The sequence below is a fragment of the Dermochelys coriacea genome, chromosome 2 (assembly GCF_009764565.3).
Source record: "Dermochelys coriacea isolate rDerCor1 chromosome 2, rDerCor1.pri.v4, whole genome shotgun sequence".
NCBI classification, from domain to species: Eukaryota; Metazoa; Chordata; order Testudines; family Dermochelyidae; genus Dermochelys; species Dermochelys coriacea.
Genome location: NC_050069.1, coordinates 137631324 through 137656152, shown reverse-complemented (window position 1 = coordinate 137656152; position 24829 = coordinate 137631324). Strand labels below are relative to the sequence as shown.

The 24829-nt window shown below is 41.4% G+C and overlaps 1 protein-coding gene across 4 annotated transcripts in view; it reads left to right on the top strand.

Moving 5' to 3' along the window:
* The window catches only part of FBXL7 (F-box and leucine rich repeat protein 7), a 340227-nt gene that overhangs the window by 69741 nt on the left and 245657 nt on the right, over positions 1-24829 (top strand). For all 4 annotated transcript variants that reach the window (XM_038393326.2, XM_038393325.2, XM_043508452.1 and 1 more), the window contains one exon: positions 17958-18047. In XM_038393326.2, the coding sequence (XP_038249254.1) occupies positions 18030-18047 (18 nt within the window). In that variant the 5' untranslated portion in view covers positions 17958-18029. Of the gene's footprint in view, positions 1-17957; positions 18048-24829 lie in introns of those variants that run through there.

Sequence of the window (24829 nt, the reverse complement as noted above, 5' to 3'; positions counted from 1 at the left end):
CTGATGGTTAAAAACCTTCGTCTGATTTCAAGTCTAAACTTCCTGGTGGCCAGTTTATACCCATTTGTTCTTGTGTCCACATTGGTGCTGAGCTGAAATAATTCCTCTCCCTCTCCTGTATTTATCCCTCTGATATATTTATAGAGAGCAATCATATCTCCCCTCAACCTTCTTTTAGTTAGGCTAAACAAGCCAAGCTCCTTAAGTCTCCTTTCATAAGGCAAGTTTTCCATTCCTCGGATCATCCTAGTAGCCCTTCTCTGTACCTGCTCCAGTTTGAATTCATCCTTTTTAAACATGGGAGACCAGAACTGCACACAGTATTCTAGGTGAGGTCTCACCACTGCCTTGTATAACGGTACTAAAACCTCCTTATCCCTACTGGAAATGACTCTCCTGATGCATCCCAAAACCGCATTAGCTTTTTTCACAGCCATATCACATTGGCAGCTCATAGTCATCCTATGATCAACCAATACTCCAAGGTCCTTTTCCTCTTCCGTTACTTCTAATTGATGCATCCCCAGCTTATAACTTAAAATTCTTGTTATTAATCCCTAAATGCATAACCTTACACTTCTCACTATTAAATTTCATCCTATTACTATTACTCCAGTTTACAAGGTCATCCAGATCCTCCTGTATAATATCCCGATCCTTCTCTGAATTGGCAATACCTCCCAGCTTTGTATCATCTGCAAACTTTATTAGCACACTCCCACTTTTTGTGCCAAGGTCAGTAACAAAAAGATTAAATAAGATTGGTCCCAAAACCGATCCCTGAGGAACTCCACTGGTAACCTCCCTCCAACCTGACAGTTCGCCTTTCAGTAGGACCCGTTGCAGTCTCCCCTTTAACCAATTCCTTATCCACCTTCTGATGTTCATATTGATCCCCATCTTCTCCAATTTAACTAATAATTCCCCATGTGGCACGGTATCAAACGCTTTAGTGAAATCTAGGTAAATTAGATCCACTGCATTTCCTTTATCTAAAAAATCTGTTACTTTTCCAAAAAAGGAGATTAGGTTGGTTTGGCACGATCTACCTTTTGTAAAACCATGTTGTATTTTGTCCCATTTACCATTGACTTCAATGTCCTTAACTAATTTCTCCTTCAAAATTTTTTCCAGGACCTTGCATACTACAGATGTAAAACTAACTGGCCTGTAGTTACCCGGATCACTTTTTTTTCCTTTCTTAAAAATAGGAACTATATTAGCAATTCTCCAATCATTCGGTACTACTCCTGAGTTTACAGATTCATTAAAAATTCTTGCTAATGGGCTTGCAATTTCAGGTGCCAATTCCTTTAATATTCTTGGATGAAGATTATCTGGGCCCCCCGATTTAGTCCCATTAAGCTGTTTCAGTTTTGCTTCTACCTCTGATATGGTAATATCTACCTCTATATCCTCCTTCCCATTTGTCATGCTACCATTATCCCCAAGATCCTCTTTAGCCTTATTAAAGACTGAGGCAAAGTATTTATTTGTTTAGATATTGGGCCATGCCTAGATTATCTTTAACCTCCGCTCCATCCTCAGTGTTAAGCGGCCCCACTTCTTCCTTCTTAGTTTTCTTCTTATTTATATGGCTATAGAACCTTTTACTATTGGTTTTAATTCCCTTTGCAAGGTCCAACTCTACTCGACTTTTAGCCTGTCTCACTTTATCCCTACATGTTCTGACCTCAATTAGGTAGCTTTCCTTGCTGATCACTCCCATCTTCCACTCCCTGTATGCTTTCTGCTTCTTCATAATCATCTCTCTAAGATGCTTGCTCATCCAGCTTGGTCTACAACTCCTTCCTATGAATTTTTTCCCCTTTCTTGGGATACAGGCTTCCGATAGCTTCTGCAGTTTTGATTTAAAGTAATCCCAGGCCTCCTCTACCTTTAGATCCATAAGTTCTTCAGTCCAATCCACTTCCCTAACTAATTTCCTTAATTTTTGAAAGTCAGCCCTTTTGAAATCAAAAACCCTAGTTGCAGATTTATTTTTGTTAATCCTTCCATTTAGTTTGAACTGAATTAGCTCATGATCACTTGAGCCAAGATTGTCCCCTACAACCATTTCTTCTATGAGGTCCTCGCTACTCAACAAAATTAAATCTAAAATGGCATCCCCTCTAGTCGGTTCAGCAACTACTTGATGAAGGCATCTATCAGCTATCGCATCTAGGAAAATCTGAGCCCTATTATTATTACTAGCACTGGTCCTCCAGTCTATATCTGGGAAGTTAAAGTCTCCCATGATCACGCAGTTTCCATTAGTGTTTGCTCCTCTCTGTGCTTTTACAAAGAGAATAAAGGCTGGTCTATATGGCCAAGTTATATTGGCATACCTATGTCGGTTAGGGGTCTGAAAAATTCACATCCCTGAGAGACCTACTTAAACTGACCTAACCGCTGGCATCGACAACACTAGGTTGATGGAAGAAGTCTTCTATTGGCCTAGCTGCTGCCTCTCAGGGAGGTGAATTACCCACAGTGCCGGGAGAACCCCTCCTGTTGCTGTAGTAATTGTCTGCATTGAAGCACTACAGCTCTGTAGCATGTTAAGCATAGACATAGGCTAAGGCTTTGTTTTTCATTTCAGTATTGATAAGCTGTTTCTGCATCTGTTTCTGCATCTGAGGCTTTCTACCCTGTTGACTGACTTTATCAAAGGCAAGGTTTTGGGGATATTAAACCTATCAAGCAGGTTTGTGTGGTGTTTTATATGTATCCCTTGACTCAGAGCCACAGTTTTTTTTAAATGTGTTTTTTTTTTTTTTTTTTTTTTTTTTTTTTTTAAGAAGGCCCATCCACTTACAAAGAGCAGCCCAGGTTTGTAAATGTGATGCAGCATCTCCTAAGGGGCAGATACTGAGAAGGCAGTCGCAAAACAGAATTACAGTTACAGGAAGCAGTCAAGGGAAGTGAACTATGGAGGAAAAAGGAATGCTCTCCTATGACCTTTCAGGCATCCATCTACAAGAGAGAAATCCTTGTGGTACTTATGACCTTAGGGTTGTGTTTATTTCTCTTGCATATCAGGATGAAACCTTTATCATTCATGAGTATCTGTTCCTACTGTCTTTTACTTGAAGTATGATTGTAGCAGTTTCTGCTACTCTGGTTTTAATCTCATTTTCTCTTTGTACCATTGCTTCACTTTTCCCAGTGTTAATTTACCTTTTCATATCCTATTTTGTCTTGATCTTTTGACTTTTCTTTGCTTTTATGGTTCTGCTCTTCTCCTGTAATGGGATCTGCTTTTTCCTCCTCTATACATTCTGTTCTTTTCTTGGTGATGAAACACTCATGTTTTTTCTCACTCTACCCGGTTTGTACACTCTATTCTGATATTATGAATTCCATTCTTTCTTTTCCTGTTGTGTTCTGCACCTATTATCTTTGATTTCAACATTTTTTTTTTGACACATTTGTCTGTTGCATACAAGGTTACATTGCTCAATTATTTCCACCGCTCATCACTCCACTTTGCTAATTGGTCCCTAGGGCGAAGGAGTTAAATACGTAGCAGTTAAAATTTCAAGAATTCTATTGGAAGTTTTACAAATAAACATAGCAAAAAAAAAAAGGAATAAATGGCATATTAGCAGAGACCCCATCCAAAGATCTTAGATTTGGAACATCTTAAAAATTGGCCCTAGTTTTTTGTCACTGTGCTTATTGTTTATCCTGTTTTTTTTATTGTTTTTTTTCCATGAGAGAGTGGACAATGTGTCTAATTATCAAAGGAACCAACTGTTCAAGGCAAGGCTCAATGCAATTCAGATCTCACTTATTCCACATAAATCCTGTTCATCTAAATGCTGCCACATGAGCTCAGTATGAACTCTCGAAGCTGATGTTGGGTATGATGGTGTAAGCAACTGGGCTTTTGAAAATTACTGAATTGAGGCAGAAAGTGCCAAAGCATGATCAGTGAAAAGGGAAAATGAGCACCAATCAACTACCTCTAGACTTCAACAGCAGTTCTTACTATGCTTCTCATAATTAATACTTTATTTAAATCAAATAGTAGGGCACTTTTGCCATGTGGAGCATAATATAATACCTATTTATATTGTGGAAACCTCTCAGTATTCGTGATTTGTGACCATCTCCCTTCTCATTCTTGATTTCACAATATCGTTGTAGCAACTACAGTAATTTCTTATATGGGAAAGTAATACTAGGAAAGTATTTAATGTACTTGTAGTTGTATTAACTGATTTACCAGATGGTAATGAGCCAGCATCATGTGACCATCTCGCTCTCACCAGGGCACAAGTAGCCCATGCATTATATTATTAGAACCTCCAGTGTATACACTGCAGCATCTATGTATTGTATTCTTAGTATGAGTCACAGTACAAATTCACAATGTCACTTGTGACCTCTCATATATACAACAAATGTAAAAAATTCAAAGCCCAAAGTGATATAAAAAGCAGTGACTGGGGGGGAGGGGGGAGAAAAAAAGCCAGAACAAGGAGAGGGATGAAGTTATAGATCAGTGTTGTAATTTCCTGTAACATGTATCTTAATACCATTTTAAGGCCAAATCCAGAAGCCCTCAAAGTGGTAGTCATGAGTGAGTAAGAACTTCAGCTTTCAATCTACAAAGATGATTGACCAAATCTTGAAAACTTTGTGTAGGAAAACTTGCTGTCTGGTGCCAAATACTCAAAAGGGTCAGCAAATGAAACTTCATAAATGCAAATCTGATGTAGTGTTGTCTCTGAAACAAATCATTAAGGAATTCATCTCCAATTAGATTAATTTGATCACTTATAGCTGGACCCATCCTAATATACTAACAAATTATTTAATTAGCATTCCTTCTTGGGTTGAAGTTTTGGGCACTCTTCAGAAATACTTAGTAGTAAATTTACTAATATATATATGTATATATACCTTGTTCTCAAGTCTTTTTGTGTGTGTGTGTGTGTGTGTGTGTGTGTGTGTTCTGATTTCCTTCTCCTTTGTATTTCACCTGTTTGTTTTCTTCTTAGGGTTAGGAGTGTTTGATTTATGATCCTGTCTCATGTATAAATTTCACTTGCTGTAAGTGTAGTGCCACAATGTTGTATAATACTTATAGTTTAAGGGTAAGTAGGAGAACACAAATAATTGGGATTTCTGGCTTTGCTATAATAAGAGGCCTATTTATTAGTACGAGGACTAGTGTGAGAAACTGGATCTTAGTCATACTAAGGCTGGGTTTTTAGATGAAATAATCCAGACCTGAGAGTGTAACCCCCAGGTCATGATTTCTGCTTTCTCATTCTGTGTAATGAACAAGTGATTTCACAAGCACAAAGAAAAGGAGTACTTGTGGCACCGTAGAGACTAACAAATTTATTTGAGCATAAGCTTTCGTGAGCTACAGCTCACTTCATCGGATGCATGCCTTTTGAGAGTGTGTGGCACAAGCTGTCAACATAGTCTGTGTGGTATGTAGATTGTAATGGATTTTTTTACCTTTAGTCATTTTGGTATGATGTCCATTTGTTTGCATTTGGAAAGGAAGATATCTGTCTGTATCTGTACGAGTTTTTTTTTTTTTTTCATGAAGTTAACCTTATTTTGGTCACAGAAAGGTACTAAATAAGGAAATTCATTCAAGTAATTACATAAAGGATGGGTATAAACATTTGGTTTAGTTCCCTAAACTTCAGGTTCTTATTGCTACTGAAATAGTATAGTCTAATTTATGGCCTTCTAAGGTGGTCCACTAACTTTTTGTACATCTTGGTTTCTTTCGATTTTTTAAAATGTAAGTATGCTATAATGCCTTCTGAACTGAAACCATTTAGGGTATGTCTTACTATCTGCCGGATTGGTGGGCAGCGATCTGTCCAGCTGGGATTGATTTATTGCGTTTAGTCTAGATGCAATAAATCTACCCCTGAGTGCACTCCTGTACTCCAGCGCTGCGAGAGGTGCAGCAGAGTCGACGGGGGAGCGGCAGCAGTTGACTCACTGCTGTGAAAACACCATGGTAAGTTGATCTAAGTATATCGATTTCAGCTAGCTATATTATTCACGTAGCTGAAGTTGGTAATTTAGATCCTCCCCCCCACCCCCCGCCCACTGTAGACCAGGGCTTAGTCTTTGGGTATGTCTACACAATGAAATTGGGTCGAATTTATAGAACTCGGTTTTGTAGAAAGCGTTTTTATACAGCGTTTTGTCCCCACACAAATGCTTTAAGTGCATGTAGTCGGCGGAGTGTGTCCACAGTACCAAGGCAACTGTCAACTTCCGGAGCGTTGCACTGTGGGTAGCTATCCCACAGTTCCTGCAGTCTCCACCGCCCATCTGAATTCTGGGTAGAAATCCCAATGCCTGGTGGGGCTAAAACATTGTCGCGAGTGGTTCTGGGTACATGCCGTCAGGCCCCCCTTCCCTCCCTCCTTCCGTGAAAGCAAGGGCAGACAATTGTTTTGCGCCTTTTTTTCTTGTTACTTGTGCAGATGCCATACCACAGCAAGCATGGAGCCCACTCAGCTAACAGTCACCGTATGTCTCCTGGGTGCTGGCAGACGCGGTACTGCATTGCTACATAGCAGCAGTTTATTGTCTTTTGGCAGTAGACAGTGCAGTACGACTGGTAGCAGTCGTCGACATAGTCCAGGGTGCTCTTTCATCCGACCTCGATTAGGTCAGGGGTGCCTGGGCAAACATGGTCATTTCCCTTTTAAGTTTCGTCTCATGGCAGTTGAGTCCTACCGGCAGTGTCTGTCTTTTAATCAGCAGCCAGCAGAAGACGATGGCCAGTAGTCATACTGCACCGTCTTCTGCCGAGCACCCAGGAGATGACGATGGCTAGCGGTCGTACTGCACAGTCTGCTGCCAGCAAGATGTATAAAGATAGATGAAGTGGCTCAAAACAAGAAATAGACCAGATTTGTTTTGTATTCATTTTCTCCTCCCTCCCTCCATGAAACCAATGGCCTACTAAACCCAGTTTTGAGTTTTTCTTTGAGGTTTTAAGTTCTATTCTTGAGGGGGCCATTCAGTTTCTCGCAAAGCCACCCCCTTTGTTGATTTTAATTCCCTGTAAGCCAACCCTGTAAGCCATGTCGTCAGTCGCCCCTCCCTCCGTCGGGGCAACAGCATTCAATCGTTCCGCGCCTTTTTTCTGTGCAGACATGGTAAGCATGGAGCCCACTCAGATCACTTTGTCAATTAGGAACACATTTAAACACCACATGCATTATTCAGCAGTATATGCAGCACCAGAACCTGGCAAAGCGAAACCGGGCAAGTAGGCGACGTCAGCGCGGTGACGAGAGTGATGAGGACAGACTTCTCTCAAAGCACGTGCCCTGGCAATGTGGGCATCATGGTGCTAATGGGTCAGGTTCATGCGGTGGAAGGCCGATTCTGGGCTCGGGAAACAAGCACAGACTGGTGGGATGGCTTAGTGTTGCAAGTCTGGGACAATTCCCAGTGGCTGCGAAACTTTCGCATGCATAAGGGCACTTTCATGGAACTTTGTGACTTGCTTTCCCCTGCCCTGAGGTACAATAATACCAAGATGAGAGCAGCCCTCACAGTTGAGAAGCGAGTGGCAATAGCCCGGTGGAAGCTTGCAACGCCCGACAGCTACCGGTCAGTCGGGAATCAATTTGGAGTGGGCAAATCTACTGTGGGGGCTGTTGTGATGCAAGTAGCCAACGCAATCAAAGATCTGCTGATATCAAGGGTAGTGACCCTGGGTAATGTGCAGGTCATAGTGGATGGCTTTGCTGCAATGGGCTTCCCCGACTGGTGGGGCCATAGACGGAACCCATATCCCTATCTTGGCACCAGAGCATCAAGCCAGCGAGTACATAAACCGCAAGGGGTACTTTTCAATAGTGCTGCAAGCACTGGTGGATCACAAGGGACGTTTCACCAACATCAGCGTGGGATGGCCAGGAAAGGTACATGATGCTTACAAGTTCGGAACTTTGGTCTGTTTCAAAAGCTGCAGGAAGGGACTTTCTTCCCAGACCAGAAAATAACCGTTGGGGATGTTGAAATGTCTATAGTTATCCTTGGGGACCCAGCCTACCCCTTAATGCCGTGGCTCATGAAGCCATACACAGGCAGCCTGGAGAGTAGTCAGGAGCTGTTCAACTACAGGCTGAGCAAGTGCAGAATGGTGGTAGAATGTGCATTTGGATGGTTAAAAGTGCACTGGCGCAGTTTACTGACTTGGTTAGACCTCAGTGAAATCAATATTCCCACTGTTGTTACTGCTTGCTGTGCGCTCCACAATCTCTGTGAGAGTAAGGGGGAGATGTTTATGGTGGGGTGGGAGGTTGAGTCAAATCGCCTGGCTGCTGGTTACGCACAGCCAGACACCAGGGTGGTTAGAAGAGCACAGGAGGGTGCGGTGCGCATCAGAGAAGCTTTGAAAACCAGTTTCATGACTGGCCAGGCTACAGTGTGAAAGTTCTGTTTGTTTCTCCTTGCTGAAACCCTCCGCCCCTTGGTTCACCCTACTTCCCTTTAAGCTAACCACCCTCCCCACCTCCCTTCCATCACCGCTTGCAGAGGCAATGAAGACATTGTTGCTTCACATTCATGCATTCTTTATTAATTCATCACACACATAGGGGGATAATTACCAAGGTAGCCAAGGAGGGGTGGTTGAGGAGGGAAGGACAAGGCCACAGAGCACTTTAAAAGCTTAAAACTTATTGAATGCCAGCCTTCTGTTACTTGGGCAATCCTCTGGGGTGGAGTGGCTGGGTGGCCGGAGGCCCCCACATCGCATTCTTGGGCATCTGGGTGAGGAGGCTATGGAACCTGGGGAGGAGGGCGGTTGGTTACACAGGGGCTATAGCAGTGGTCTGTGCTCCTGCTGCCTTTCCTGCAGCTCAAGCATACACTGGAGCGTATTAATTTGATCCTCCAGCAGCCTCAGCATCAAATTCTGCCTCCTCTCATCACACTGCCGCCACCTTTCAGCTTCAGCCCTCTCTTCAGCTTGCCACCTCTTCTGCCGGTCATTTTGTGCTTTCCTGCACTCTGACATTGTCTGCCTCCATGCATTCGTCTGTGCTCTGTCAATGTGGGAGGGCAGCATGAGCTCAGAGAACATTTCATCATGAGTGCGGTTTTTTCGCCTTCTAATCTTCACTAGCTTCTGGGAAGGAGAAAATCCTGTGATCCTTGAAACACATGCAGCTGGTGGAGGAAAAAAAGGGACAGTGGTATTTAAAATGACACATTTTATAGAACAATGGGTACACTCTTTCACGGTAAACCTTGCTGTTAACATTACATACATAGCACATGTGCTTTCGTTACAAGGTCGCATTTTGCCTCCCCAGCGTGTGGCTAGTCCCTCCCCGTGGGTAACAGCAGGGAACGTTTCTGTTCAGCCAAGGCAAACAGCCCAGCAGGAGTGGGCACCTCTGAATGTTCCCTTAAGAAAAGCACCCTATTTCAACCAGGTGACCATGAATGATATCACTCTCCTTAGGATAACACAGAGATAAAGAACGGATGTTTTTTGAACGCCAGCAAACATGCACTGCAATGCTTTGTTCTACGATTCCAGAGTACGTGCTACTGGCCTGGAGTGGTAAAGTGTGCTACCGTGGTGGATGGAATAAGGCTGCCCTCCCCAGGAACCTTTTGCAAAGGCTTTGGGAGTACATCCAGGAGAGCCGTGAATGCCAGGGCAAATTAATCATTAAACATGCTTGCTTTTAAACCATGTATAGTATTTTAAAAGGTACACTCACCAGAGGTCCCTTCTGCCCCTGGTGAGTCCAGGAGGCAGCCTTGGGTGGGTTCGGGGGGTATTGGCTCGAGGTCCAGGGTGAGAAACAGTTCCTGGCTGTTGGGAAAACCAGTTTCTTCACTTTCTTGCTGGGAGCTATCTGCAGCCTCCTCCTCATCATCTTCCTCGTCCCCAAAACCTGCTTCCTTGTTGCCTCCATCTCCATTGAAGGAATCAAACAACACAGCTGGGGTAGTGGTGGCTGAACCCCTTAAAATGCCATGCAGCTCATCATAGAAGCGGCATGTTTTGGGCGCCAAACCGGAGCGGCCGTTTACCTCTCTGGTTTTCTGGTAGGCTTGCCTCAGCTCCTTAAGTTTCACGCAGCACTGCTTCGGGTCCCTATTATGGCCTCTGTCCTTCATGCCCTGGGAGATTTTGACAAGTGTTTTGGCATTTCAAAAACTGGAACTTAGTTCTGATAGCACAGATTCTTCTCCCCATACAGCAATCAGATCCCGTACCTCCCATTCGGTCTATGCTGGAGCTCTTTTGCGATTCTGGGAGTCCATCATGGTCACCTCTGCTGATTTTGAGCTCTGCATGGTCACCTGCAGCTTGCCACGCTGGCCAAACAGGAAATTGAAATTCAAAAGTTCACAGGCCTTTTCCTGTCTACCTGGCCAGTGTATCTGAGTTGAGAGTGCTGTCCAGAGCGGTCACAATGGAGCACTCTGGGATAGCTCACGGAGGCCAATACTGTCTAATTGTGTCCACAGTACCCCAAATTCAACTCAGCAAGGTGGATTTCAGCGCAAATCCCCTTGTCGGGTGGAGTAAGGAAATAGATTTTTAAGAGCCCTTTAAGTCGGGGGAAAAAAAGGGCTTTGTTGTGTGGACGGGCGCAGGGTTAAATCGATTTAACGCTGCTAAATTCGACCTCAACTCCTAGTGTAGACTAGGGCTAAGTTGTTTAGGTACAATGAGTATACTCCTTTAGGGTCTAACTAAAGCATTTGTTTGTGTCTGTTGTGAATTGTGCCAATATCATAAACAAATAGAATCTTCCGCGCAGCCAAATTTGGGAAGAATTTATGGTAATCAATAAATATTATGAGGATGTGGGTTCAATCAATAAACATTGAAAGTGGGATAAATTTAAAGTTTCCTTATTTATAAAGGATACAGAAGGGACGTGTATGTTAGAAAGGAACAAATTAAAGCTCTCTTGAAATATTACTCAAACTGAACTTCTGTGGATTTTTTTATATGGTAGAATTGTAGGATGAATATGTAAATATTATTCTTTAATTCAGGTATGTTCAAGATAGGTCAGATAGTTCAAGAAAAGGATTATAGGGCACCTCATTTATTAAGTAAAAGTCTACTAAGCAATAGTTAGGGAATGTAACCCAGCCAAATCTGCGTTCATGCCAAGGAGATTATATACTCCAAAGTGGTTTTTGTTTTGTTTTGATATTAGTCAATGGTGTGTTGTCCAAAACGAGTTTTACTGTACTTATTCATTTATTCAAAGTACATCTTCTGTAGAAATAGAAGCCAGATATTCCTTCAAGCCCAGCTACTACAGTGGGTTGTCAGTTACTGTAAAGAAACTTATAAAAATAACACTTCTAAAAGTAAAGCACCTATGTAGGGCAGCGCTCAGTGCAAGAAGATATCAGAGAGGTTTTAAAGACAGACACATTACACTGATCAGTATCTTTAGCAATTACAGGTAGAAAAGACATTTGTATCAGATCTATGTACATGCTTTAAAAACCATATTTTGAAGTGTTAAGAGGAAAAATTAAGCTGTATTTGGGGAAAGATCAATGAATGCATGTTGATCTAGGAGAAAGGGAAAGAGTGGTATTTACAGGTAAGCATCATGGTTCATATCTATTAGGTAGATCAGACGAGAAAAATTCAAATCTATAGTAAAGATATAGATAACAGTTCCTCGTTTGCAGTGTTATAAATCACATCTTTTCCAGTGAGTCTAGAGTCCTATGATCTGGACTCTAATTACTAGTAGAACTTGGCAATTTTTTTTGACTGTTTTTCAGTGGAAAGTGCATTTTTTGGGGGGGTGGGGACGGTGTCTGAAACTATTTGCCTAAAGTTCAATCTCCTCTTTGCCCACTTGCATGGGAGGGGGAGGAGTACTCCTGCGGAGGCTGCTGTTTCCCTTCACTTCTACCTGTGGTGCACATAACATACACCTGTCCCCATATTTTCCTGCACAGCTTTGTAAAATAGGTTCTAATTTGTCCCATAGTAATCATAAAGCCTATTTTTATTGGCTTGAAAACATCAAACCGCTGATCACTTGTCATTCCAAAATGAGTCAGATATCCAGTCATTTTCCTGTTTAACTCAACTCCTTTTTTTGTTTAAAGTATCCTGTATTTTTGTTAAACATAGTACAAAGGTAGACCTTCAATATTTTCCCTTGGTGGATGATGATAGCACATCTTTCTCCAACCAAGAAGTGTGGAATTAGTTGTCTCCTGTTACTGGATAGATTTCCTCAACTTGTCATGCTCTTGTGCAGGCTGCACTCATGGTGTGCTTCTCCCCTGTAAACCTGTGTAAGGGTCTGTAACAATCTGGGAGTGGGATATTTATGTTGAAATATCAAAAGGTTCCTCTTAATGCAATGTGTATTTTTGAGAGAGGGATAGGGGTATCATGTAAGAATCTGCTTTTGCTTGCTGTCTGTTTCATTGAAATTTTCTGCGGTTATAGACTCCTCCCAATGCTGCTTTTGAAATTTATTCCGGACTGCAGGACTTTTACTGTCTTTTTTTTTTTTTGTTTGGGTTGGTTTTGTTTCTGGTTTTTAAATTAATAGATGCAATTTATGATTGTTGGCATGTGGTGGCTGCTGCTGCTCATTACGAGTCCAGGCTTATAAGCAGGGCCAGTTTTCTCAGAGGCAGAGTGAGGCAGCTGCCTAAGGCACCAAAATATTTGGAGCAGCAAAATGTTTATTGGCTGTTTATTTGGGAGGGACAGAATTTTTCTTTGCTTAGAGAAGCAAAAACTCAAGCTAGCACTACCTACAAGACACTGAATGGCAAAATTATTGGGGTGAGGGGAGAAGGGCAAACTTTTTCGGATTAATCGTGTATTTGCTGAAAACTGCAATTTCAGTTGCTGCAAAATGATTTGTAACTTAATGTAGTCATTCATTGAACAGTTTGGACCAAAACATTTTTGGTGCAGCTCTAAACTCAAAAGGAGGCTCTGCTGCCATTCGCAAAGTGGAAGAGGCAGCGGTGGTTGCCTTCTACCCCAAATCCCAGGATTATGGAACTCACTTGGGATGAGGGAGACCTGGGTTCAAATACCTGCTCTGGAGCAACGACTTGAACCAGGTCTCCTACAGCCCTGGTGAGTTCTGTTAGCACTAGACTATTGGCTGTTCTGGAGTTGAGGCACCATCTTTTCTGTTGAAACTGTGTGCTTCTGTGGGAAATTATAAAATATTAACAGAACAATAATGTGGCAAAATTGGTGTCTGGCTACAATCATTCTGTATAATTGTTCTTTTTCTCTCATTTTTAAGCTGTTAAAATATTTTGTTAAATTCCAATAGTGCATGTAATTTACTGTTAACGTTAAAAGTGCATTTAAAGTGGATAATATAGACTGAAATTTCAAGAGAATTACGGAAATGTACTATCCTAAGAAAAAAGAAAAGGACTTGTGCACCTTAGTGACTAACAAATGTATTTGAGCATAAGCTTTCGTGAGCTACAGCTCACTTCATCGGATGCTGTAGCTCATGAAAGCTTATGCTCAAATAAATTTGTTAGTCTCTAAGGTGCCACAAGGCCTCCTTTTCTTTTTGCGGATGCAGACTAACACGGCTGCTACTCTGAAACCTATCCTAAGTAATACATTGCTATTAACTGCTCAGTTGTTCTGCTCTAGTGGCTTGCCTGTAGGGGGACTTACTACTATTGACAACTAATGGAAAAACTCAGTTTTTTTTGCTCCCACTACAAGACCTTGTGCTCCAACAATGCAAATGTCTGTTTATGTTGCACACATGCAGCTGGCAAGTGTGGCTTGTCCATGGTTTGTGTTACTGATTTCCTTTCCCCGTGAAAGAATTCACCACATTGGAAGAAATAGTTCCAAGGATTATTGTAGTGTTAATCACACCTTGCCATTCTAGCCTCTTAATCAGTTTAGTCTTGCAGTTTCTGTGTTGCAGCAGAATGTGACAATATTCTATGGAAATGCTGCTCTCCTTTCAGAGGTGAGTTTTGTCCTTGCTAGTGAAATATCCCAAAACCTTAGTCTCTTCCTGAAGCTTGTGTTTAAAAATAAAATATAACCCTCACCCCCAAAACAAAACTTGGCAACCCTATGCCTTCTGTACTCTATGCATAACTTGATTTCTCCCACCACAAACCCTGACACCAAAGCTGGGAGGCCTATTAACTTGGGAGGTCTTGTAAAGGACTGTGCGTTTCATACACCTCCATTCTCTCCTTGTCCCTGCATCAGAGCAATTGAAGCAATGTGCTAGCCAAGTTACTTTTGGTTAATATTCTTTTAAGTTTAAAGACGACCACACTTGCTGATGAGAATATGGGCTCTGATGAAAACTTTTGGTTACCTCCCCCCAGTTAGCTCAGGTGTTTCTTTTTAATCTTCCTGGCCCCTTAATATACCCCCACTCCATACTCATCTCGCATATCAGGGAACGTATCAACTTGAGCAATTTTATGGAGGAGACTGCTTCTCTGGGAGTGATCTAAGGCATAAGTGGCAGTACCTGGTTTGAGAAGGCCCTTAGGTTTGCATATTCAACAGTCATTTCCCATTAAAAAAACGTTAAATTCTCATTTTGCTGTGGCACGTTTAAAAGAGCAGACCTCCTTACAGCCAAATGTTATGAAAACCAGGCATACTTTAATGCAGAACCCTAAGGAATGCTTGATTGAAATAACAGATCAGAAAAGTCTCTTGCTAACATTCCTATGATTATAGGTTTACTCAAGTGACAGAAACATAGTGTCAGCTAGTTTTCTGCATATAATGTAACTTTATTAAAAAAAAAACCACCATAACTTTAAACGGCTTTGCTTAACATTCTTCTGCTGAAGGTAATTGTAATATACTTGGGCTATAGGACACTTCTTAAATGTAACTGTATTGTATGCCTTCATTTCCTTAGAACTATCAAATGCATTGCTGATTGGTTGATCTTTGTTACTCACAGTTGTGGCTGTAGAAAAGTCATAGCTTGTTCCTTGGCAATACTTAACAAGTGTGAGTACCAGTCTGTGCTTGCAGGAAAAGTCTTTGCTATAATGTAGATATCGTCTGGGTAAGGATATGCTAGCCTAAACTGAATCCGGCCCCATAGTGCTAACTCAGTGGAGATTCAGTTCTGCTTTTCTTTGTGTGTCAACTTTGCTTTTAAATTTGGTTTGTTCTTTTAAGTAACCGCCTTGTTCCACACTGTCCATTTAAAAACCCTCCCCTCTTATCTTCCTTCACTCTCTAATCTTATCTCCTCTTACAAGCCTAGATTTTTTCCCATTACATCTTTCTCCTACTTTTGGGTCCTCAGACAAAAAACAAGGTAAGAACACTAGGATTGACACCCCAGCTGGTTTTTGGCTTCTGTGTCTGGGTGCCATTTAGGGTTGCCAAGTGCCCAGTTTTCAACTGGAAAGTCTGGTCAAAAAGGGGACCTGGCAACCCTAAATGGCACCTGAACCAAAACCACGGTTACTACGGGGTGGAGAGGGGGACAGGATCGTTAACCTACACCAGCCCCTGCTCAGCTGGGGCCGCCTCCTACCTGCAGGCAGACTCCTGGAGATGATCCAGCAAGCAACGGCGGTGAGGGGGTCAGGGCTGGGGGAAGAGGCGGAGTGGGGGTGGGGCCTCATGATTGTCGTTATCAGGAATTAGAAAGGTGTCAACCCGAAACAGCACTCAATCTTTTATGTTCTAGCTCTCGAGTTTTATTCTATGTTAATTTTTCCTCCCCACCATAGCTGCTTTCTTTGTTTTTACTTTGTATCAGAATACACCATAACTGTGCTGATGGACCCAAGAGTGTTGGTGTAGTGCAGTGACTTTCAACTTTTTTCCCCCATATGAGGACCCCTAAAAAATTTCAAATGAAGGTATGGACCCCTTTGGAAGTCTTAGACATAGTTTTCAGATCTCCAGGGTCCACGGACCACAGGTTGAAAACACTGATGTAGTGGAATGTGGCAAGAGATATGAACAAAGCTTATGCCAATTAGCATTGCATTATCCTGGCTTCTAGTAAAAAAACAGGAGAAAGCAACAATAAATTAGTTCCAGAATGTTGTCACTTCAAGCAATGTGATAAGGTGAGAGGTAATAGAAACAGATTCATTTTCCTGTTTAGATGTGACCCATTGACTTGAATTTTTTTTAATTACTCTGAGCCATGTGAAAAGGAAATACAGTAACTATTTTGAGCAGTTTGTCTGCCAACGTAACCCTTTTATTTGTAGGTGTTTGGGAAATTTTCTGTTGGTTTACAGTCCATTGATTGCTGTAATCATAAGGCTGCCAGGTACAATAGTTGCCATCAAAATGTCAGTCTTTGGCAATAGTTTTCTCAGAGTGCTATCGGAGATACCATAGCTTTACCCTCTGATGTAGAGACCATTGGTTAACAGATGATATTGCTGTTTGGTAAATGTTAAGCCAGTAACAATAAACTGTCACCTGCACTCTTTACCTTGTATGTTGTTCAACACTAAAGAAATATTTAACAGCTGTGGTTTTAGTGGTCATGGAGGAGGGTGAACATATGCATCTTCAGAACAGATCAAGCCTGGGATGCTGGCAAAGTGCCTTAATCCTGCTCTGGAGGGACCATGCCTCGGCTGAAGATCGTTCAGTGTCCATGTGAATTGATTGTTGAGGCTGCCAACAATGTTTCCAAAGTTAAGTTGTCTGTCTAGGTGTTTATATGGCTTCACGTAACCATAGTATCTACACACCTCACAATTAATGCATTTTATTCTCTCATACCCCTGTAAGATAGGTAAGAATCTGGCAAACAGGGAACAGACAATGTTTGCCATAGGCATTACTTCACTACATTAAATATGTATTAAGCGCACAGTATGGATATTGTATGTATGAATGTTGAGCAGTTATGCCAGCTAAATTGTATTTTTCCCCACAATGCTGTTCGCTCTTGTTCACTGCTATATCCCACAATATCTTGGAACAGGACAACTCACCATTTGGCCTAAGTGGATAATAAACAGATCAAAGGAAAAATACATTAATATTCTGCAAAGATAGCTTCACAGAACAGGACCTGGAAGGCTAGTATACAGAACCACACGTTAAAGTGCTGGTACAAACTGTGGGGTTGGATCTTATGTGATGTACGAAATGATTTCTAACTTGTAAGGAACCATCCTGCAAATACCAGTGGTCTTGGGAGGGTGTACCTTCTGTGTAAGGAAAATATGCTGAGAGATGAGAATTACTTCCTGGAGAAAAGAGTATGTGTATTTCCTTTTGTATTGTACTGTTTTTTGTCTTTAGACAATAAATTTTGGTTACGTTTGGTTATTGGGTCTCTTGAACATTTTTCATACTAAACCATAAGTTTAGTCAATCAGCTATGCAATTAAGCAACTTCCCAATTGGTGAAATGTGAATATAATAAAGGCATGTGCCCAATGTTGCATTGAAAGTTGGTGACAGAGCTGGGCATGGAACCCAGATCTTCTGAGTTTTAGTGCAAGGCCTTAACTTCAACACCATGCAGTCTCCCTCCCTGGTTATTGTGCTTTTAGTGATTATAGTCTGATATAGACCAGTCTGTTAGAAATTTTGATTCAATCCACATGTTAATCAAGCAGGGTCAATACCTATTTTCCTTTACTTGGGCTACCTTTTGCATTAGTAATGTTTGGTGAAAGTACAGTTCTTCTCTTGCAACTACTAATTACTAATTAAAATTTTAAATTTATTATGGAGCTATGAAAATCTGCAATGGGAGCCTCCCCAAAGCAGGTGAGACTTGCAACCCTAATTAAAAGGATGCTTATTCTGTAGACTATAATGCATTTACCTCTTGCCCCTTCCCAGTACAAACTGAACATCAGCCACTGAACTTGGCATTGTCCCAAAGTCTGATATTGAGGATTCTTCTCCTCTGCTGTTAATGTTCACCCTGTTTCTCTCCAATGCTTTTTTGCAGGCAAAGGCAGCTCAAGCATCTCATCCGACGTGAGTTCAAGTACAGATCACACACCGACCAAAGCCCAAAAGAATGCAGCTACTAGTGAAGGTAAGTGCCTGGTGTTCATTATTTAGGTTATCCCGCCCCATGTGTAATGTTGGCTGTTTTCAGAAGATTAACTCCCTGTCCCGAAATCTACCGCACGGTTCCTTGGGAGCATTGTAAATTTAAAATGAAACTCGTCTTTCAGACATCTTCATTTGTACGATTTTAGTTTTAATTATGCAAGGGTTTAAGTCAGTTCTGCAAAACATAAGTATAAGGGAGTTGCTGAAAGGAATTTGTTCAAGACATTTTATTACGGGAGATGGCTGTGTATTAAGATAGATGTGATCAGACTTCAAGCTTATTTCCAAGGAAAATACTTCATGAAAACACAGTGGGTGGAGTTCTAAGTTAACTTTATTGCTCTACTATGAATGCCATGTGATAAATATTTAATGATGTGCTTGGAAGTTTGTGCCAAGGATTTAAAAATAAATACAGTTATAGACAGAGAGAGTTGATCGTGATTTGGCCAGACGGATGTATTTCACCTGGAGTGATTAAGGTATGTGTCAACTTCAAGATATGGCCTTTTTTGGTGTCTTAGTGGGAGAGGGAAGGATTTATGTCTGTATGAACACCTTATAGAAATCCCTGGTTTATGAATGTATTTCAGGGAACTATAGTATGGGGAACCACCAATCATTTCCTGCTGGGAATGAGAAGTTAATAAAATACATCTCATAACTGGTGAGCATTCAAGGAAAAGCGGTGCTGGCTTCATATTTTGTTAAGAAGCAAGAATATTGGCTCTAGACCTTACAATAATGCTCTTGGAAGCTGATTAGAACCACCAAACCCATCTGCCACAATTAATGATGCAGGCTAAAAAGTATCTGATCTTTGGACAGTATGTTTAGCTGGTGACTCAGACATGAAGATGTCAATTTAATGGTATGTAATCTGGTTAATTAGTGAATAGATTATTCTAATTTTTTAATTTGTTATGGCAGGAAAAGTTTAAGCTGCAAGCAGTCATTACTCTCTACCTGCCTTCGTTTCTGATGCACCTTAATGGTTTAAAAAAGCAAGCAAACAAACAAAAGTGTGGATTCAATAAAACAATGCTGTCTGGTTACAGCTATTTACCTTTAAACTCTAAGTACTGTAGAACCTCAGTTACGAACACCTCAGGAATGGAGGATGTTCGTAACTCTGAACAAAAGGTTATGGTGGTTCTTTCAAAAGTTTACAACTGAACGTTCACTTAATACAGCTTTGAAACTTTACTATGCAGAAGAAAAATGCTGCCTTTAGCCATCTTAATTTAAACGAAACAAGCACAGAAACAGTTTCCTTAGCTTGTCAAATCTTTTTTAAACTTCCCCCCTTTTTTTAATAGTTGACATTCACACTGTACAGTACTGTATTTGCCATGTATGCATGTATGGTCTCTTCTGCTGCCTGTGTACTTCCGGTTCCAAATGAGGTGTGTGATTGACTGGTCAGTTTGAAACTTGTGCTCATAACTCTGAGGTTTTACTATACCCAAATGATGAGAGTGAAGTAAAATCAATTAAGTTTTTACCTTAGAGTGATTAGACCCCAAAATAGAAATTACCGGAGATGGTCCCAAAACAAGAGCTGGGTGTAAACATTAGGAAATGTGGGGAAATTTCAGTCAGGATCCAAATCCTGCTTTAGGTCTATTTCTAGTAACAATAGAGTTTACCTCTCATGGTGGGTAGTAGCTTTTAAGGTTGTGGTTTCACCTTAGATAAACTTTGTCAAGAAAAATGCCTTGATGCAAAAATGAAGGTCTTGTCTACATCCAGGGAAATAAAGAAATAACTAATCAAAGCTGCAAACACTGAAGTGTTTAGTAATCAAAATGCCTTTAAGGATAACCAGGGGAACATCATATAATTTCAAAATAACTTTTAAAATTGTGTGTAGCTAATGTATGATGTAAATTTTCTCATTGAAGTGTATCAGCTTTACACACAGTGTAGTCCTTAAATAGCTGGTGGATTACTATGCTGGCCCTGAAGTTTTCAACGTGATTGTATTAATCAAGCGCATACCAGCGAGGGGAGTTAAACTGTGGCCCAGCAGAACTAAAATAGTGGACAAACGAATTTTCCTGAATCGTCATGAAGGTCTGGAAGGAGTCCAGGGTAATGGAGTCTCATAGGCTTTTTCTATATCTTGTTTTCTTATTTAAACTACTTCAAACTGTGTAAACCTATCTCTGATCGTAGGTGTTTCCTGATAGGCCATGCACGCTGACACCTCTGCTTATTTTGTGTGTGTGTGCGCGTGTGCGTGTGCGTGCACTTGTGCTGTTTTCATCTCCCTGTATACCTTGTTCCCTCGTGACTGTCAGCCCACAAAATACCAGTGTTGTGCCCTGCTAAAGGACTCATCCTGTACACCTCAAAACACTGAAATTGCCGTTTCGGGTCTCAGGACCATTTAAAACTCATTTCTGCTTTGTAGGGTAAATTCAACTGAATAGCACAGACCCCGTTGAGACTCAAGATGCATCCTTCCTATGGGTTGAACGGAACCTAAAGGTTCTAGATTGTGAGAATGCTTTCAATTATTTCATTATTAATACTTAGTACAATAGTCCCTAGGGACCAGCCAAGAATGGAGCCCCATTGTCAAGCACTGTACAAACAGTAGTAGTTGTTGTGCCTTTTTATTGTTGTTTACAAAGCATTTTACTGTTGCTAGTCAATTCATCTTTAGAATACTCTGTGCTTCAGTCTTCCATAGGATCAGTGTAGTAGTCCTTACCCACAACGAAGACTGTATTTTATACTTTACATGGCCCCCATCGCCATAGTATTTGAGCTTCAAGTGATTTGCCAGCTCACGCAGTAAGTCTATGGCAGAGCTGGGAACTTCTAATTCTATCCTTTGCTCTTACTATAGGCACAGTTCACAGTACCATAAATAGTCCTATGAAAGGACTATGTGCATGTGTGTATGGAGAGGAGGTTATGAAAGGATGCCAGCGGAATTGTTCTACTTGACCTTGAACGGTATGCAACATGCCATACTAGATAAGTGGATGACTGCTTTTTAAAAATACTATTGCATCTCTAGTGGCGGCTAAATTATATGCTCCGTAGAGTTAGGAAATCAGGAACTTAAGTATGTGAAGTTGCAGGTCTTCTATTCTTATCCTGCCTCCCAAACTGAATTCCAGCCTTGCAAACTGACCCTAATTCTTTCCAGTTGTGCTGTGTGCTCTCTTTTTCCCTCTTTTCCTTTGAGGCTTTTGGTACAAAGCTGTTGCTGAAGTTACAGCACTGAATATCCATGAAACAGCTAGGAAGAAAATCTGTGGGCCTGATTCACTGTTGCCCTACAACTTATGTAGTATTTCACACCAGAGCAATGTGAACACTATACTTCCGCCCTGCAGTGATGCAAATGACTACAGGCAGTTCAGGGCAATGGCAAGGCAACATCAAGGAATAGCCTCAGAGCATGTCATCTTGCCATCAAATCAAATGGACAGTTCCACAAAATGGAAATACTGTCTATTTCCCATGTACTACTTTAACATTGAAACCTGTTCTCTGTACAGATATTTAGTTCTATAATAGTAATTCCACCACAGCATGTGGATAGCAAATGGATAGCAGTTTAAAAATGAAGTCTCTTTTTTTCACCTTCATGAGATCTCCTCAAACCCTGGATGGAATGACTTATGGCTTACAACAGTGTAAGTTTGTTCAGAGTAGCAGCCATGTTAGTCTGTATTCGCAAAAAGAAAAGGAGTACTTGTGGCACCTTAGAGACTAACAGATTTATTAGAGCATAAGCTTTCGTGAGCTACAGCTCACTTCATCAGATGCATTTGGTGGAAAATACAGAGGGGAGATTTATATACACCCACAGAACATGAAACAATGGGTTTTATCATGCACACTGTAAGGAGAGTGATCACTTAAGATGAGCCATCACCAGCAGTGGGGCGGGGGAGGGAGGAAAACCTTTCATGGTGACAAGCAAGGTAGGCTATTTGCAGCAGTTAACGAGAACATCTGAGGAACAGTGGGGGGAGAAATACCATGGGGAAATAGTTTTACTTTGTGTAATGACTCATCCATTCCCCAGTCTCTATTCAAGCCTAAGTTAATTGTATCCAGTTTGCAAATTAATTCCAATTCAGCAAACTCTCGTTGAAGTCTGTTTTTGAAGTTTTTTTTGAAGGATAGCCACCCTCAGGTCTATAATCGAGTGACCAGAGAGATTGAAGTGTTCTCCAGTTGGTTTTTGAATGTTGTAATTCTCGACATCTGACTTGTGTCCATTTATTTTTATGTAGAGACTGTCCAGTTTGACCAACGTACATGGCAGAGAGGCATTGCTGGCACATGGTGGCATATCACATTGATAGATGCGTAGGTGAACGAGCCTCTGATAGCGTGGCTGATGTGATTAGGCCCTATGATGGTGTCCCCAGAATAGATAGGTGGACAGAGTTGGCAACGGGCTTTGTTGCAAGGATAGGTTCCTGGGTTAGTGGTTCTGTTGAGTATATGCTTCAGTTTTGGAGGGCTGTCTGTAAGCAAGGACTGGCCTGTCTCCCAAGATCTGTGAGAGTGATGGGTCATCCTTCAGGCTGGGTTGTAGATCCTTGATGATGCGTTGGAGAGGTTTTAGTTGGGGGCTGAAGGTGATGGCTAGTGGCGTTCTGTTCTTTTCTTTGTTGGGCCTGTCCTGTACTAGGTGACTTCTGGGTACTCTTCTGGCTCTGTCAATCTGTTTCTTCACTTCAGCAGGTGGGTATTGTAGTTGTAGGAACGCATGATAGAGATCTTGTAGGTGTTTCTCTGTCTGAGGGGTTGGAGCAAATGCGGTTATATCATAGAGCTTGGCTGTAGACAATGGATCGTGTGGTATGATCTGGATGAAAGCTAGAGGCATGTAGGTAGGAATAGCGGTCAGTAGATTTCCGATATAGGGTGGTGGTTATGTGACCATCGCTTATTAGCACCGTAGTGTCCAGGCTTCAAAAACAGACTCCAACGAGAGACTGCTGAATTGGAATTAATGTGCAAACTAGATACAATTAACTTAGGCTTGAATAGAGACTGGGGAATGGATGAGTCATTACACAAAGTAAAACTATTTCCCCATGTTATTTCTCCCCCCACCCCATCCCCCACTGTTCCTCAGATGTTCTTGTTAACTGCTGGAAATAGCTTACCTTGCTTGTCACCATGAAAGGTTTTCCTCCCTCCCCTCCGCGCTGCTGGTGATGGCTCATCTTAAGTGATCACTCTCCTTATAGTGCGTATGATAAAACCCCTTGTTTCATGTTCTGTGTGTGTATATAAATCTCCCCTCTGTATTTTCCACCAAATGCCTCCGATGAAGTGAGCTGTAGCTCACGAAAGCTTATGCTCAAATAAATTTGTTAGTCTCTAAGGTGCAACAATGGAATTGTCATTGTTGTGAATGGGTGCTGACAGTGAGGCTTAAGGTCATATACTGCATTCAAGATCTGGAAAAACTCTAATTAAATTGTGGCTTTTAAACCACATCCATGTGGTGGAGGATGGTGGCACAGCTTCACCATACCTGTAGGAGCTATGAGAGATTTCGTGACTCAGTGAGACAAAATGCATGTCAAGCTCCCAGGTACGTTGGGAAGATTGCTGCTGCTGATGCTCCATCACTCAAAGGAGTACAGCATACTGTAGTCTCCATAGCTGAGCAGCTTTACTTGCTGAATCAAAGGGCAGGGAGGCATGACCCTAGCTCTTTCCTGTTTCCTTTTCAGAGCTTATACTTAATCCACCCCTTGTATAAGGAGTCTAAGGTGGGGAAAAAATACCTGGGCCCTCTCTCTCCTAAACACTTTTTTTTTTTTTGTTAATCCAGAAACAGAATAACTGTAGGCCATGAATACACACAGCTTATGTAGCACAGTTGCTCTTGTTGGTAAGCCACCATCCTCTGACTCTGCACATATTGCATTTCCTTCCCTCTGTCCCAATACCAGAGGCTGGCTGAAATTTGTTCACCATTAACCAATTAAAGTTAAAGAAATCCAAGAACATGTTATGTATCCCTACCCCTGGTTCTATTTTGGGAACCAAAGGATGAAACTTTTTGTCATGGATTGTTTAAATGCTCTAAAACTCCCCAGGCTGTCGGTTTACTAGAGACCACTCTTGGCTGAACAATCGTATTATTTAAAATTTGGCTCTTAATACGAGTATTGTAATATTCTTGCACTGCTTGTTCCTGGCATCCAGCTGTAGTGTAGCTCTTGGGCACTCTGTAGAAAATAGTTTTGCTTTTTGTTTTTTCAGCCTGGATCAGTTATAACTTGACTCAGTTTCCAATGGGAGATGAATGCTGTTTGATCTGTGTATATTTTGTGATAGTTACCTGGTAATGTGGAAGCAGCAGTGTTACTGACAGTGTTTAGTCCTTCAACCATTCTTATTTATGAAAGTTCCAGCAAACACATCAATGGCTTATTTTTTCCAGGCCAGTAAAGCCAATTTTGAAGTCCATGACTACAAAGAAAAATATTTTCAGGGAAGGGTTAACTACTGAAATGCATTGCATCTGTGTCCTGGCCCAGGAACCAAACGTCATGCTATAGCAGTGTGATTTTTTTTTTTTAATTTGTCTTAGAAGGACCAGTTGAGGTTGACTTCTAATTATAATTATTTTTGCAATATTCAGTTTCTTTTGGTTTTACTGTAGCTGATTTTATACAAGCAACTTGGTAGAAGGGGAGATTTTTCTTTTGAGGTAATTTCTGAATTCCAGCCTGCATTTTTCTTAAGAATCCATATCCATGGTAT